At 35.1% G+C, this 18,265-nt stretch overlaps 1 protein-coding gene across 6 annotated transcripts in view; it reads right to left on the reverse strand.

Annotated features, from left to right (window-relative positions):
• SNX13 (sorting nexin 13) overlaps nucleotides 1–18,265 on the reverse strand; it is a 62,704-nt gene that overhangs the window by 34,118 nt on the left and 10,321 nt on the right. For all 6 annotated transcript variants that reach the window (XM_030444775.1, XM_030444772.1, XM_030444773.1 and 3 more), the window contains exons 2-4: nucleotides 8,645–8,757; nucleotides 4,293–4,395; nucleotides 454–543 (exon numbers count right to left, since the gene is read on the reverse strand). In XM_030444775.1, coding sequence (XP_030300635.1) covers nucleotides 454–543; nucleotides 4,293–4,395; nucleotides 8,645–8,757 — 306 coding nt within the window. The remainder of the gene's footprint in view (nucleotides 1–453; nucleotides 544–4,292; nucleotides 4,396–8,644; nucleotides 8,758–18,265) is intronic.

The raw sequence follows: 18,265 nt of genomic DNA on the forward strand, positions 1-18,265 counted from the left end.
ATAAGCAGCTTTTTGAGCCCAGTAATGCAACAGAGGTCATTTTGAAAGGTTAACATGCCCCTTTACCGTTATGAAACTGTGAATCAAACAACACGATTCACACACTGAAACCTCTTTTTTCACAGAATGTCTTTGGTTGGAAGAGACCAAGATCATCCAGTTCTCCTTTGACCAACACTGTAAGCTCAAAACTAACTATATCCCTAAGAACCAGGTCCACACACCATTCATATTGGCTTATGCATTCATCACTGCAATGCTGAGAAGCTACAATATACAGAAAACACTCAAATATTACCAAATATCCTGAGTCCTCCCTCAAAGTTTTTTCACTTACCCCTCCCAAGTATTAAAATATTTCTCAACTTGTATATGTCTCTGAACTATTTAGATATTACATAGTCATTTTCTGCAAAAATAAAAATAGATAAAATAGTCCTGGTTAGAACTTACCTGTTGTAAAGGCTCATCAATGATATTTGCACCCGTTAGTCTTCTGTCAATCTTAATAGGTCTGGCTTCACGTTTCATTTCTTCTACGCACTTAAGAGAGATTAGAAAATGTAACTTGGCAAGTTTTAGCTGTAATTAAATGTCACTCTACTGCACAGAATATGCATACTTCCAGTAATGACTTTATACAACATTTTCCCTATTATTGTAATTTTTAGAGTAAGGAAGATATAACCATAAAATCACAGAATGATTTGGGTTGGAAGGGACCATTAACAGTCATTTAGTCCAATGACCCCTGCAGAGGGCAGGGACATCTTCAACTAGATTAGGTTGCTCAGAGCCCCATCCAACCTGGCCTTGAATGTTTCCAAGGATTCACAACCTCTCCGGGCAACAATCTAATCTCTGTTTTTCACCATATAGTAATTAATGCTGGAACTAATCTGAAAAACCACTTCTTGCTTACTGTAAAGGAGCAAGTTTGTTAAAAAACAGATCAGAAGGAAACAAAACTGAAATAATTATAAAAAGTGGGATAGGGGGACACTACAGCAGCACAAGTTTGTTTGTGGGGAAGATCTGAGTTCCATACTTTATTATAAACTTCCTGTTGCAACCTCAGGTCGCTATTCAGCTTTACTTCTGTTCCCTCTCAGTTTCTTTGTCCATCTGAGTCCATGCTATGTGCCCGAAGAGAAATAATGATTTTGAACCATCACTATTTGATAACAAATCTTTAAAAAGTAACTGAAGATGGAGTAAAAAAAATATTTTATAGAAGGACTCAGAGCAGTTAACTCCAAGTCTCCAGAGAAGACTTTTGTTAGGTGACACTGAAAAAATCCACCCTCTATTATTGCTTCTTTGAGAGGACTAACAGTGTCTTTCTACAAACTCCAGATGAAACGTGCAATAAAACCCTTTATTTTTTCTAGAAATAACTTAACAACCTACACCATTTTTAAGATCACATTATTTTATTCTCCATCTAGAGAGAAAATTATGACTGTACTGGAAACAGAAGAACTGCCAAAAACTATAAATGAAAAATAATAAACCATATGTCCAGTATTTCCATTCTATGAAACTCTCCCTAAGTATTTTTCATTCAAACCAGTTAACAGAGAATGGCAGTGAAATATGAAAGGCCAGAAAACATTCCTCCTCTTATTTAACCAACACTATCACAACACAAAAATATTTCATTGTAAAAATCCATGTAATGTTTACCTTTTAAGACAAGAGAAGAGTTCAATGCTACTTTATTCTGAGTAAATTAGACTCATTCAAACAGCACATCAACAATATGCTAATGAACGGGCAATATATTTGTCTTGATGGTGTGAAAAATACAAAAAAAAATTAAGAATGAAACAGACAAATATTTTTAATAATCACAGCACAGCTTTAGATTGCAAAAAAAAAAAATTATTGAGAGTTTTGAAGTTTGAGGATTGCAAACCAAACAGCAGCCACAAGAAAAAGAAGTCTAATCCCAATTTTTAAACTTCCCTGTGTGCAAGTAAATGAAAACCAAAAAAAACCATAAAGGTATATAATCTTCAAATTTACATAACTGTTTCTCCTTAATGTGAGGTGTTTGTTATGTATTTGTTAATAGGCAGCAACCAAGGAACCTTCTGGCACTAAATCCTATGCTGTTATTTAAGTCTTCTCATTATTTCCATCCACAATTTTGGTGCACTGGGCCTATAACTGATTTTTCTAAAAGGATGCACTTGAACATACATCTTAGCCTAAAATATCCCCAAATAATTAAAAAAAAAAGACAAAAAAAGACAAAAAACCCAACAAAAACAAAAAACACCAGACCCTTAAAACAACTGATAGAACTCTGTCTGTCTTTGGGGAAAAGAGCTTCTTCTGAAGAACATGTATCATCAGATTACTTCCCAAAAAACAGTACCACAAATTTCATACTGAGGTGAATTCCATCTGTACTTGGTTCATGGAAGAAGTATAACCTATACAGTAGCTATCTGAAAGAATATTGATAATTCTAGACCAATTAGGGCCACAATGGTTTTAAACATGAAAATGATATCATGTTGAAACAATTACTTTCCAATAAAGATAAATCAGCAGAAATTTAATACAGAAAATGGCAAATAGGAATCTCAAGCAAACCACATATTTGGTTTCTGATTAGGAGTCATCCCTTCTTCTATTGCTACTGAAGAGCTCAGTTAAACTAACTAATGCTATTTTCATACAGTGGCAAAAAAAGAAATTGAAAACACTATCGTAAAAGACAAACATTTTAGTTGGAGAACAACTTCAAACAGAATTCTATATGCCACCTCAAATTAATAAATTAATACTATAAAAATTAAAATTGATTGACTAGTTACTACAGGTCAGTTGAGGAAAGTGATGTGTCAATCATATACACGACAACCAGAAGTCAAACTACTGAATTTGGAAGGACTACACAAAAAAACCTCACATCATTTTATAAAGTAACAAGAGTATCAAAGGAAGTGAGCTCAAAAAAGTAACATTAACACAAAAAGTTTCAATCATGTAGAAGAAATTTAAAAGACTGGAAAACCTCTTGTAAATCTGCTCTCAAAACACTCCACAATCCATATAATCTAAATAATAAAGTCTATCTAGAACCAAGAACTTTAATCATCTAAAATGAGGTTTCATGAATGGAACAGAATTATTTGTTGATTAATGACTCACCCTTTTTCAGCCTTAAACAGTTTATTTTCATTTGGACCAGTGATACCAGTTTATGGGTTAGAATACACATAAGTTTCAGATTTATCTCAACAGATTCAAAGACTTAAGTGAAAAAGCCACTTACCAGCTGAGCTATGAACCAGGTCTATGTTTAGAAAACACACTGCTGAATCACAAAATACTCAGATTGCTACTCAGAGTTAAACACATACCCCTTTTCACAGACAATATTAAGTGTAGTAACGTGACGGCTAAGAAAGGGCAAGCTCCTTCAGTCAAAACAGCTGTCAGATAAAACGTACCTAGTGATCTTTGGGTTAAATTGTCTTCTCTACTCTGATGAATGCAAACAAAAACTTCTGTGCTGTCAAGATGTATTAGTTCATAAACCAGGAATTCCTATAAATTCTACCTCTTGACTACTAAGAGTTTATTCTGTTCTGAACAGATACAATTATATGCAATTAGGAACCCTGAATTTAGGTCCACCAAAATGTGTCTGTTAGGGGTTCGGGAAAAAAAAAAAAAAAAAAAAAAAAAAGAAGTAAACATATGAAAAGGGGATCCCACTGCTGCCAAGGACAGCCAAAAGTAACAATATCCACATCCCTGTAGTACTGTAAGTCTAAACTTTATTACATCTTCATCTTTTTTATTAGGCAACTTTCTCACAACAAACAATCATAAGACTCAAAACTGGAGAGACTACAGATCCAGTGACGGAAGACTCCTGAATAGTCATGACAGTCTCCCAAGAAAAAGCAAGGAGACTCCTGACAAAAAAGAACACCACAAGAAACAAAAAACCAACATAACACACACAGGCAGTAGAAAGTAACGGTTTACTAACTTTCACAGATAATATGAGCATCTTACTCATTTCTCATAATGAAGCCAGAAAAAATATCTGAAACAAACTTTCCATAGATGCTTAAAAAGGTTTGATCTCAAAAAGGAAAAAAAAACTTGCAAATCACTTGCATACAGATGACTCAAAACATAAAAGCAGGCTCTTTTACCTTGGGAAACAGGTACAATTCTTAGGTTAAAATTAAGTATTCATGTCATTCTAAATTTCAGAGTTATAAAATTTGATATAAAAATTAAGACCAGTAAACTCTCCTTACCTTAGGGATCCCAACTGATGTACAAGGAAGAAATGAATGTTCACACTGTTCAAGGTATTTTTCTGAGTTGTTTTTTCCAAATAAGAGAGTAACCACAAACCCCCTAAAATGGAAAAAGACCAGACAGAACTGTCACCATTTCCCCCCCTCTTTAAAAAAAATCTCACAGCACTTTATAAAGACAATATATGACAACCCTGTTTACTCTCCTAGCACAGTGCTCTTTCACAGTACAGAGTGCCACTCAAAGTAACTGAGATAGTATGACATTTCCCTGTCCTGTATTACTAGTCTTGATATATTCTTACCATCCTGCAGATACATAGCACGGTATGTGCTACACAGTCTGCTGCACAAGAAGAACCTGTGATGGCATCTTACCTACACTCACAAGTGTTAGTACACAGAAAGGGGGGCTGATATATAAGCTGCTCTGGTTGTATTTATACAAAGATTCTTCTACTTTACCATTATGAAGAAATAAAGTATTTAGAGGCATATTTAGGTCGCTGCATTGTCACATAAGCCATAAAAGCATGAAGCAGGAAAAAACTGATGTAGAAAGTGTAGTAACTGAGTATTGACTGCATATGCTCAAACAAGAAGTTTTTCAACTGAGGATTTATTGTAAGCTGCATGGGAAAAAAACCAAACCAACCAACCAAAAACAAAAATCCAAAACCAAAACAGTACTCCTGTCAAGCTGCATAAGAACAAAGGAAAATGTCTAAAGCATAATGCAGGTCAAACGAGGTATTGGGCTTTTTGGGGGTTGAGAGATTTTTGGGAGCTGTCTTTTGGGACTTTTGCTGTTTTGTTTTTACAAAGCCTATATAAACGCATTCCTGAGCCATTTAGAATTTCAGATCAGAAATTAACTACCTTCTTCCCTCACAATTCTACAATGCTATTTAAATTATGACTTAAAGTTAAGCAGTACAGCAGTTAATTTTATTACCATTCTCTATATGATATAATGAAGGCATAAGGGAAAAAGCAATCATTACAAGTTCAGCCTTGCCACAACAGCAGTAATTTATTTACAGCTTATGACACTAGGGCACAAAAATACATAAATATAAATTTGGTTTTACTAAGCAACAAATGAAAACAAAGAATGTGCCAATTATATCACAATCAAACTATGCAGCCTTTGAAAATTCAAGTAAAAAAATAAAAAATAAAAAAAAGACAACACAAAGTTACTGCTGATCCAACAAGCCTTGGGATGGCAAAACACGCAAAGCTTTTTAAGCCTAATTTCAAAGCATTCAATTTAAAGGCCAGCTGACCAACATCTGTGACCACAGGAATTCACAAAGTTATTCCAGGCCTGAAACATGCTGAAATAATACATTCTATTATATTGGTAACTTGATATTGCATAAGAAAATTTCACTTGATACTGAGTTTCTCACAGCCATCTTTATCTGCCAAACATGCACACTTCAGACATAGGAGGCTAAAAAAAAAAAAAAAAAAAAAAAAAAAAAAGGTCTCAGTAGCATAATTCAGTTCAAGGACAAAAATTCTCTTACAAAAATCTCAATATTAGTTTTATTATACTAAAAGTTAATGGTTTAGGCTTGGGGATGGAGGCTTTTTGCTGCTTTCATTTTAATTATTAAAAAGGTTGGGTTTTCTTCTTTATTTTCTACCACTTTCTATTAGGAAATTCAGTCTTCCTTAAAGAAAACAGTATACCTGAAAAGGTGGCTTTTTGGCCTATAATCAGTTTTAACTTCAAATATGTACCAGTAATTCAACAGGTAGAAGGTAAGAAAGGGAAATAACTAGCTACAGGTTATACATCTGTTTGCTGTCAAATGTTATGACATTCCTAAAGTTAATCACTGATTAAAAATTACTAACATGCTACCAAAGTAATTTAATGATATGCTCATTTTCTTAGACTGTTAGTATTTTCATTTTTAAGCTAGAAATGCTGGGAGCTTCTGCCTCTACAGCATAAATTAATACATTTAATAGTCTAATTTAAAATCTTGTGTGCATTAGAGAAGTATAAATTGCCTGACCATTCATTGTAAATATCCATCTAATTCATCAAGAGGATATTCAAAGCAGTAAATTAAGAAAAAAATTTAGTCTTTTCTCTAAATAGAGCAGAAAAAGGAAAAGATATTTATTAATTTTTTGTTTTAACACAGGTTATTGGAAGACTAGCTTTTCACAAGGAGAGATCAATGACAGAACAAAGGTGACAGAAAATTCAAGTCCACAGATTTATCATTTTCCAAACAAGTCTGAAAAGTAGCAGCCTTAGCTGAATTCTTCTGAAAGCCAAAAAGCCTCTTCAGAATCGTTCCTGATTTTGTCAGCAGTTGGAATCATGAACATAAGATGCCAGTCACATGACTATGAATGTGATTAAGTATCAATATTTATATTTTATGACACAGCAGATTTCTTTAAATGACCAAGTAACTGGTGGTCCAAAAAATTTCTTAGAACAGTGGAAGCCTATGGCTGTTTGCAGATCAGCTCCAGATGAGCCTATGGTAAGTATTAAGGAAAATACTGTAATCATGAAACAAAACTAGATTTTTATTTTCTTAATTTATATGCATAGTTATGCTATACAATTGTTAATTATAAGTGAAAAAGTAGTTTAATTAGTTTCTGTTTGTTTCTAAGAGAAACAGAACCAAGTACTTTGCACAACTTCATGAGAATCAATTAAAAAAGGAAAAGCAAGGAAGAATAATTGAGACATAAATCTATTTGACCTAGTTAGCACTCATGGATCTGAATGCTAAAATTTAAAGTAGTTGTGTCACTTTGAAAACGATGAACAGTGTGAAAAAGGGCCAAAACACAGCCTTAGCCAAGAAGATTTGTATGCTGAAGTAAGGAAGCAATGACATTCTGCTGGAAGGCCTCAAACTTTGTATGTATCTACGTAAGTAAACACATAACACAAAGATGAGATACAAAATCCGATTTAGCAGATACCCTGCCACAAGATTAATTTATTCCTAAAATGATAAATGTTAATCGACTAGTTAAAAAAAGTGAACCAAAGCAGCAAAAGAATCACAGGAAAGAGATGTTAGAGCTGGCTTGAGAATGAGTGAGCTCAGGCACCAGAGCCAGTCTCATGGAGGTAAAATGTAGCTGACTTCAGATATCCTGGAGTATTCTGCTTTGACTGTTAGCTTTGAAAAGCCAAGCAACTGAAATGAAGCAAGAAGAAGGGATAAGGTTTTAGGAAATCAAAATAATGTTTCCACAGTACTTTCCATACTGCTGAAGTGATAATACAAAACAGTAAATGGATGAACTGTTGCTCCTTGAACAAACTTTGCCTTTTGCCCTGGATAAGCAGCCAGTAAAACTCACCAGTTTAACATGTATCAAGACAAAAGCATTTACTTAAAAGTTAGTTTTATTTTAACTAAATCCTCACTCTAGTAGACCAGCTCTTCTGATTTCCCAGAGACAGAATTCTAAATTTAATATAGTTGAAACCTGTAGCAGCTCTAGTTCCAGATTTTTTGATGACACATAAAGAAATATACACACATTCTGAACGGCATCCAGTAAGGTTAAAAGCTTTCACAGAGAGAAAAAGAAAAATTACAGCTAGCCCAAACATCTCATTAGAAATCAAGGAGATCTTGGAGAGCCTAGAAATGTTACTGTCCTGCAAATTAGTCTTATGAGGACTATTGCCAGAAGACATTTAGACTTAGAATTAAAAGTTTAAATCGCTACAATGTAGAAGCCATCATATACAATGTAATAATGGTGCAAAAGACTATAAAAATTATGACCTACTTGCTCCCTGCTCATCTATAGATAAAAGTATGAAATGTCTACAGCTGCTAAACTTAACTTGGTCAAGATGTAGCAAGATGCAGCATCATTACACCCATACACACATTATTCTCATGAATTAAGTATCTTAGGTTGGAAAATCAGACTGTGATAAGGAAAGGGGGCATAATACCTTAGTAAGAAGATGGGAAAAGACTAACATGGTAATAGCATGAGCTGAAGTTAACACGGGTTTTATGGGAGTACTTGTCCTCCCACTGTAGGCAGAAATTGGGGGTTTTTTGTTTGTTTGTTTTGGGGCAGTTTTGTTTGTCTGCTTTTTGGTTTGTTTTCGTTTAAAATCAGATATTTTTTTCTCCCAGACAAAGGTTACTTAAGCACTATTCAGCAGCAGAGAAACTTGGCTCATAAACAGCTGCTCAGGCATGGAAATATTAATAACATATAAGTCACTTAAGATTTTCATAGCCAACTGCTTCTATACATATTAAAACTTTACTTTCATAATAAATTATTAATAACAATTTACACAAAACATTAAGCAGCATACTTACCCACCCACAAAGCAGAGGATATAAAATGCAAAGTAAAATACAGCAAAGGGTCCAAAAGTTACTAGAAAAAGCACAACGCCAAGACTTCCCCATACCCATATGGGAAGACTGATCTGTAAGCAAGAACACATGAAAAAAAGAATAATTAATAAGATATTCATACAGCTTTAAGTATCTGAAGCAGTATTTGTAGTCTCTCTTGATTCATTTTAACAAGAAATAAAATGTTTTACCTCATGAAATAAAAAGTGTATCTTAAAAACATGTTGCTATCAAATTATTTTCTTGACTAGTAGTCCAGATTAGCTAACAGTACAGGATTCTTCTTTCAAATATTATTACTCAAGATCACTGAATCATTAAGGCTTGCAAAGACCTCTAAGATCACAAAATCCAACCATCAACCCAACACCAGCAGCCAACTAATCCATGTCCTCAAGTGCTACACCCACATTTTCTGAATGCCTCCAGGTTCTGTGATTATCACCTCTCCAGGCAGCCTGTTCCAATGCCTGACCATTCTTTCAGTATATAAATTTTTCCTAATATCCATATCAACTCTATCCCTTCAGATGCAGCTATCACCATTTAAAGCATCCCTTTTTGAAAATCTTTACTCTCATTTTGTGCACTTTTGTTTTCTTTAGGTCCCTTACAACCCTTCTGAAATTCTCCACTGCTTCTCAGAAAAATATAGACTTTGTACAGAACAGGGAGAAATTAATACAACCTCATTTTATACAACTAAACATGTCATTTCCCACAGCTATGCCACATTATTTCTTCACTAGATCAAAGCAGATGCAAAACCAAAAAAGGCATCCTTTTCTCCAGTCATATGACACAAGAGTCAGCAGGTACAGTGAACATTTAGTGCAAGTTTATTTTTACTCTTTCCTTCGAATAAAAGAGAGCGAAAATTAGGAAACTGATCACTACCTCTAATGATTTTTACCAAGGAAATTAAGGGAATTCAAAAAATATTGGATATATCCAAATAGAGATATGTTTTAAAATCAGGAAATGTTATATATTTGTCTGTGTATACATATATATATATATATATGAAGATCCCAGATGAATATTTTCTTCAGGCACACAGAATCACCTTTCTAGAAGATTGATCTCACTTTCTAGAGTCTTAGCAGGCAGGTCTGATACCGTGGCAGTGGCAGAGACAAGAGCTGTTTGAAAAGCCTGTGGTGCAGCCAAACTCAAGCACAAGAGCACCTGTGGGGCTGGTGGGATTTTGGCACTGATGTCTGGCATAAAACAGCAGGCAAAGCTTCACCTGCACTGGCAGATTCACCAGGAATATGAAAAGAAACAGCACAATTCAGGTTATTGTACCAACACAGGTTACAGAGCAAGTGCATTCATATACACATATGTATATGTGCATATATAAATGTATATCTATCTAGACATACGTAGATATATAAATATATCTAGATAGACAGATGTGTTATGCACCTGTACCGACATGTATGGAGGGTAATGAAAAAAGCAACGTAGTGAAAACCTGCCTGAACTGAGCTACAGTACTTTTAGACCTTCACAATACTGCAATGCAGTCAACAAAGTTTATATAAATTTAATTCAATCTAGTCTCTAGTTCAATATGGAAACAGGTTTCAGCCAACTCCCCAGCGTGTGAATTCAATGATGGCAAGTATTTATAGGCCACCAAAACTGTTCCAGTTCCCAGGTTCTCAACTTTTCTTTTTTTGTTGTCTAATTTACACCTTTCCTAACAGTGATCAAATGGCACCCTGACGAGAACTCAGACAACTGCTATGTCAACAAGTAACACTAAGAAAGTATATTTAAATAAACTCGTCTTGCAGTTTGACATTTATAAAACAAGCAGAGATTGAACACCATATTTGCAGAGAGCCCTTTTTTAGCTTTTAATTTGAAGAACTAGGGAAGCTTACCTACAGATCACATTTCTCTAAAGGGAACAATTAAATTTCATCTGTCTTAGGCATTGGATTCAAAAAATCAACTTTCTAATGAAAAAGTCTTTAAAAATTCATGAAAAATAATATTAAAAAACTGTTTGATAGATGTAAATTGTAATCAAAGAGTTGGTACTTCCTATTTTCTTATAAGTTTAATGCAAAATTAAGATGAAATTCTATTTTCTTTCTCTTTAAAGATTCTTAGCAAGAGATGGAGAAGCTATACTGGCTTTTTCCTTAGTATTTAAGGCTGGAAAAAATTACACTTGTCTACGTATTTATGTGTTCAAATAAAACTGTAATTCAAAAACTGGATTGTAAGCAATTCAATTCTCTTTAAGCTGAAAAAGTGCTGTATTAGATGATAGCTAAAATGCTGGAGATTGGTGGTACAAAAAATAAAATAAAAAACCTTGGCCACACCTCAGTATTTTCTTGACTAAGTAAATGCAGTAGTTAAACTGGTTGGGGGCTGTGGAGAAGAGAGGCAAGGAGGACACCAACCTAAAAAACCCTGGAAAATACAATGATTACCTGAGACATGACCTCTCATTCATCTACATTTCAACACACAAAGATGACTGCTTATATAGGTACCCTCAGAAACATATTTTAACACTGCTGCAGAGCACTACAAGCAACAGGACGATATGCACACAAAAGATAATATTCAATTTTGGTCTATTTTTGTTAAAAAAACCAGTATGATTTATGGAATTTTAAAAAAAGTTTAAGTTCTAAATATGGGATAAACACTCTAAATGATGTAATAAAATTTAGTTACACGAGACAGTAGGATGCATATTCAGATTTAGATGAATAAATAATTAATAATGAAAGTTCTCTAGTAGATAAAATAGTGACCATTTGTCCTATGATTTAGTTTTGTAATTTAGCATATGGCTACAGAGATCCAAATCTCTTTTGGCATTTTAATAGGATTTCTTAAAACTTGCATAACTAGGTACACTGCAATAAGTACAAGAGATACTGGTTCAATTCTTACATACTTCAGATGAGTGGTTCTTAAGTCTTATGGATTTTGAGACATCCAAAAGGATCCAGTCACTCGCATGGTTCCATTTAGGTTGACTGTAAGTAAAACTGCCTGTAACTTCACACTTCTTAAAGGGACTTCAGCAGTGTAACTCCCAGAAAAAAATGAGAACTTTAAACAAAGATCCTTTAACACGTCAAAGTCAGCTATTAAAAGCAAAAAGAGTTCAAACACGACACAAATATGACTACGCATCTGGTCAGCATGGAAACAGCTCAACTGCTTAAATACAAATCCCACTTTTTACAATTTACTTCCAAATAAGCTTTATTTATAATGTCAGCTTTTAGAAGATTCACAGATTTACTGAAGCTCTGCCTAGATTTACTAAAGTTAACTTGAGAGTGAATGCTTGTCACTCTTGACAGAAAGAGCAAGCCAGACTTCTGAAGAGATGGTACAATGCTGGCATTTAAGTAGCAGCTATCCAGACCTTATGAAAGAAGCTGACATGCCCAGTGCTGGAAGGGCAAACTCCCAAGGATAAATTGCCATACTGTCTGAACACACACACACGCGCACACAGGCAACTGTTCCACTTCCTAAGTTCTATCCCCTTTTCCTTACCATCACTACAAATACTGTGTTAGCCCCACCAGCACCATTTCTTATCTTTCATGTCTACAGTCTTAAAAAGATTTCTGCAGTGTATTAGTAAGCTATAATATATATATATAAACAAAGAGATAACGTAGCATCGTATTCTCAATAATTTTCTTCACATGACATGGAACTGCTTTAGCGAACTACACCATGACTGAACCAAAAGGCTGGCTGTAAGCCCAAACAGAGCACTGAAGAGCCTCATCAGGTAGAAAAGACATCAAGGTGAGTATTCACATGAGCTTGATTCAGCTGTTACAGCTAACAAGTCTATCACCTCTCAGCAACACCTACTTGGATTTTTTTGGCTAGACATTGAATTTTTCCCACTGAATGTTCTTTCCAGAGTATACAGTCAACTACTAGAAGTAATAAGAACTTGCTTTCTTGTACACATCTCCTTTTCCCTTCATTGCCTTCTGTTTTCTAATAAATGCAGCCTTTTGATGATTCCTGTTGCACACTGTCATGGCTGATAGTGCTAAGATTATGCAGCCTTACATGACCATTCACACACAAGGTTTATGTAAATCCACAAGATTCACTGCTTATAAAATGTGTGCTAAGGCCAGTCTGAAAACAACAGTTTAAGAGAAGAAAAAAATCCTATAATTCAGTATGTGTAGTTACACATAACAATTTCCAAATTATGAATTAGCTGAAGAGTTTTGCAGGCAAATCAATGGCAGAGTGGCACAGATGTAATCACAGAACACTTCCAGGTACCAACCACAACAGCAATGAGTTAATTCCAGTAACAAACACAACTGTCTTACCACAAAGTAGCTTCTATAGGTTTCTTATTTGCTTAATCCATCTGACAAGCCTTCACAGCCCTGCCTCTATCCCATCTTTAAGCAAAATCTACAGCCTTGATACAGCTTTCCCTAATATGATTCACTAAGTAAAGGTATGTTGTTTGGATTCAAACCAATGCTGTCAATTTTTTAACTGCTGCCAGTAAGATTCATAAGTGTTTCCAGTTTACTGCAAAAAGACAGCTATGCCACAAGCCCAGCCAATAGGCAGACCTTTTCTTCCTACCATCCTCTCTGCCACTGAACAGTGGGTCAGCGTGTTCCTACTCAAAAGGCTCCTAATGCCACTGTCCTCCCACTCCAGCCAGGAGGAACTCAAGGCACTTAGATTTCTTCATTATTTCCCCACTTGCTCAGAGTAACCTCTGGTTTCAAGTTTGGAGACAGGGGAGGAGCAGAAACAAAAAATATCCACACGGGAAGGATGGGCTCTGGAATCATACACCTGTCAATCTCAAAGCTTCAGCAAAATACTGATTAAGTCTTACATATGTCCCATCCAAAAGTTCCAAACCACTTCCAAAAATTGCCATTTATGATTTTAAGTTGAATGTTTGCAATAATCTGACCATTAAAAAAACAGGATCATTAAAAAAAAAAAACCAAAAACACCAAAAAACCCAAACACCACAACATGCTTCTTTGCCTACAATTCTTCTACTGGGTATATTCAACTACGTTTGTCCATTAATACTTTTACAAGGGCAGCAGCTAACCTGTCCCTAACTAGGCATTCATAAGCAAACTGTTCTTGCCATTTGGAGCAACATTTTTGTTTGGGTTTTTTTTTTTTTTTTAAGTATGACATTCTGCCAAACATACTTAATGCAACCTCTGGGCTCATCTTAAAAAAAAAAAATCAAAATTTCAAGGATTGCATATACAGTTGATGTCAAGTTTAATTTTGTTAATTCTACACATCTGCCTTTTGACTCCCATTTTTAAATGGAACATGTTCATGCATAAACCTTTCTATAATTAAGGTGAGTGTCATTTTTGTCAGGTGATTAAAAACATTATTTTAGGATACAGATTACTGTCTCTTCACTAGAATGACAAGTAAAATTGGAAAGCTGAAGCAACCAGAGTGCCAATTTCACCTGCAGACTAATTGTTATGTTACTCTACTAGGAGAAATATTTGAAAATGGTGAAATAAGCCATTAACATCTTTGTAGTAACATCCTCCTATCTGCCAAAGTTACAGAAATCAAGTAAAAGGCATGTCAAGCGGGGTTTTGAAAAGAGGTCTGCATATCACTGTTTCCAACCTCTCCCTTCTTATCTCTTTGCCTTTGTCCTTTCTTAGTCCAAAAACACAAAGTACAACAAAATCCTAAGCTCCATTCCTACTTCCAAACAAGCAGAAATAAGTGTAGTGAATGTACACAAAATTTACTGCAGTACTTGCAGGAAAACTCTTGGGATTATTTTTTAAAGGAAATTTCTGTAGGCTATTTTAATTCTGGTTTTCGAAGTTCAAATATATTTTTCCATAGCAAGCCTTAAATATTGAAGCACACAGTAATTGTCTTTCCAATAAAAAAATTACACATATACTGCTAAGAACGAAGAAGTTAGGCCAATGAAGTTTCTTAGAAACACAGAATGGTTTTGATAAGAAGGGACCTTAAAGATCATCTAGTTCCAACCCCCCTACATGAGCAGGAACACCTCCCACTAGACCAGGTTGCTCAAAGCCCCACCTAACCTGACCTTGAACACTTCCAGGGATGACGCATCCACAATCTCCGTAGGCAACCTGTGCCAGTGTTTCACCACCCTCACAATAAAGAATTTCTTTCTAATGTCTAACCTAAATCTACTCTCTCCTGGGAGCCTTCCCTTCTTCAGGCTGAACAAGACCAATTCCTTCAGCCTGTCCTCATGAGAGAGGTGCACCAGGCCTCTGACCAGCTTCATGGCCCTCTGAACTTGCTCCAGCTCACTCTTCTGAATAAATGCAGTATTCCTGCTGATCCCTCCTTGGTAAAGAGGCTGGAAACGCTCCTCTGCTATTCAAGAGTCCATTAGTACCCTCTCTACCTCACCTCCTCTTCACTCAGTGCACACTTTGTATGGCAAATGGCTTAACTAGTTAACAGCTGGATTAATTCAGGTGGAATCCCACCTATTTAGTTTGGCTTTTCCAGCTGCTTCTCAGATTGCACAAGACAGAATAGTTTTTGAGATCATTTACCCTCTTGCACTGTTGCACAAAGTAGTCTAACAAAGCTCTTAAAGAGACGCAATAATCTTTCAGCTATTTTCTAAAACCACAATTACTGCACTGTTTTGAAAATTCATGGAGTTCATTTTTAAAAGTGCAAACCTGTAACTGAAAATACATGCTAAGATTTTCTTCAAGTACATAACATTAAAGTACAGTATATACCTGAAAAGTTTAAAAGCTGCTGTGCACCTTAGTTCAATTTCACTGTTTGTCCAGAGAAACAAATTCCTTTACTAAAATAAAACCTGTTTGCTATAGTCAGAGTACTACTCTCAGTATAAAATAAAAATAGAAAAATTATGTTCTGTATTTTGATACAATTGGTTTGTGTGATAAAGCTGATAAAGAAAAAGAATAGTCTTCTGATTAACACTGATGACTGTTCCACCAGAAACAGTAAATATTTGCGACACCAAACTTTCTTGTCAAGTGATTAAATCACAAATTCAGTCTGGATTCAGGAGTCAAGATTTTTTTTTCCTCCCTCACAGCTGCTCTACCAGCTGATCACAACATGAAAGTAGGAAGTGGATTTTTTAATTTTAAACTGACTTTCATTTTACTAACCTTTATTTTCAGTGCTAGCAGCTACTTCACAGCAGAACCATCAGCAAGGGACAGAATTTATTTCATGTAACCTTATTCTGAAAGTAAGGTAAGTATTTATCTTACTATGAAAAACAAGAGGACACCTTCACAGACACACATACTCTTTCTGGTAACATGCCTGCACTAACACGCACACTGAATCATATTCTAGTTTAAAAGTATATGCTGGTTTTGGTCAAATTTAGAAAAATAACTGGAGCATCTTAGGTAACAATGGGACACAGGAGATGCAAGCTCCCTTTCAGCTAATTCCTTAACTATAGATGTGACATACTCAAACTCACTTTTAATATAATTTCAAAGACAGTGATCATCTGCCTTGCATCTAAGCTATTTTAGCCATGTGGACAGAAAACAGACAAACAGGAGCAAAGAATTCTTGATCACCTTAGGTGATCCAAATAGGGCCCAAGCTTTTTGCTTGACAGGATCATCTAAGGTGATCCAAAGTGAGAAATAAAGTAATCCCTTTAAGTCTAGCTTGAATTCAAGCCAACAAGATAATCAGGACTCTTCTACGCACAGCCTCTGGATAAAAAGATTACATCTAAACACTGGAGAAGAGCAGAGAGGAAGAAAATCCCTGAACCTTCATAAAAAAAGAAAAAAAGAAAAAAAAACCAAATAAAAAACCCTATTCCTATTCTAAATGGCTAAAAATAATGCCCACATGTTAGTTAGACAACTAAATGTTATTGCAAACTTCACTTGTGATGGCTACTCAAGAAGAATTTTAAACTTTGTATGTTCTTGCCTAAAACTGCAGCAACGACTTAAAAGTTACTTACACCAATGGCTTCTTTCTTTCACTGGGTAAAGAAATCTGATCCCAATAAATAAATTTAAACAATCAGCAACTTTGCTTTTAGAACAATTCCTACTAGACAAAATGGCCACTATTTATCTTGGCAGAAATGCATTATACCAGTCCCTCTGTGGAAGAGTCACTCCTAGGAGGCTGTATCTACATTCTCCATCAAATCACAAACTTGTGAGCAGAGCTGAGGAATACTACAGAAACAGCAGCAAAAGACATTTTTTAAAAAGTTTCTTGGTGCTCTAACAGCCATACTTTTAATGGTAGAAATGCCCTCAGTTTTAATGTCATGTTCCATGTTAATGCTAACTTCAGCTGAGCAGCTTTTCTATAAAGCAACTCCACAAGTGCTATAATTAGCTTTTAAAACAAAACAAACAAACAAAAAAAATCCTGATAAAGCATATACTTGAGGAAATCGCAAACTTCAAACAATAACAGCCCCACAAAAGCAGAAAGTGAAGCAGAGTGTAAGTGCTTAATTTTTGCGAACAGAAAGCTGTCAAAGTAATTAAGGTATAAATAAAATTCCATAAAATTATGAAGATTTTAGAACTCCACACTGCAGCAAGACATTGTGCGTTTCTTTTTTTTTTTTTTTGCTTTTTCCTATACATGTGAAGCAGTCAACAGTATCTTCAATTATACCAAAAAATAATAAAATTTGCTACCACTTAATAACTTGCTGAGAAGCATCTACAAACATTACTCCCAAAATCCTCAAAACCAGTAGACAGATAAACCACTTTTCAGTGATGTATCTGCAAGATGTATATACTTTGCTGAGAATTAAACTCAGAATATATATTTCATATATATATGAAATATGCATATATATATGAAATGTGTATACATATATATGAAATATATATGAAATACATATATGAAATATATGTATATATGAAATATATATATATTACACATGCACACAAAATCCAGGCTCAGAAAACTGCATTGAGTTTCTCAGCTGTAATGCCAAATGGCAGCATGACTACAGGCAGCACTGCAAATGGTACTTTTGAATCCAGAATACCAAAGCTTAACAGAAGGCCAATATAAATGATTTCTCAAATTATACCAGCAGCAGCAGATCTGCAAGAAGGAAGATCCAGGCCAGGAAGAAAGAAAAGTACATGCCAATCAGCACCACCTCGGCTCCTAAGATGGTGGAGAGCAACCAAAATGTGTTTACCAAGTAAAAATCATGTCTGATCAACCTGATTGCTTTCTACAATGAGGAGACTGATACCAAGGACAAGGAGGAGGGCTTACATGTTGCTCACCTTGCCTTTAGCAAGGCCTTTGATACAATATCCGACAGTCTTCTTGTCACAAAGCCAGTGAGGTATAGGCTGGATATGTAAATAATAAGGTAAATAAAAATTGACTGGACTGCTGGACACAGAGACACATGATCAGTGTTGCAAAATTCAGCAGGAATCTGAAGAAACAGCTACCATTATATTAATTGATTTTACTGCCTCAGAGAGTTGTTCTGTTTTTTTAATTCCAATTCCTCAT

Source organism: Calypte anna, chromosome 2 (genome assembly GCF_003957555.1).
Source record: "Calypte anna isolate BGI_N300 chromosome 2, bCalAnn1_v1.p, whole genome shotgun sequence".
Taxonomy (NCBI): domain Eukaryota; kingdom Metazoa; phylum Chordata; class Aves; order Apodiformes; family Trochilidae; genus Calypte; species Calypte anna.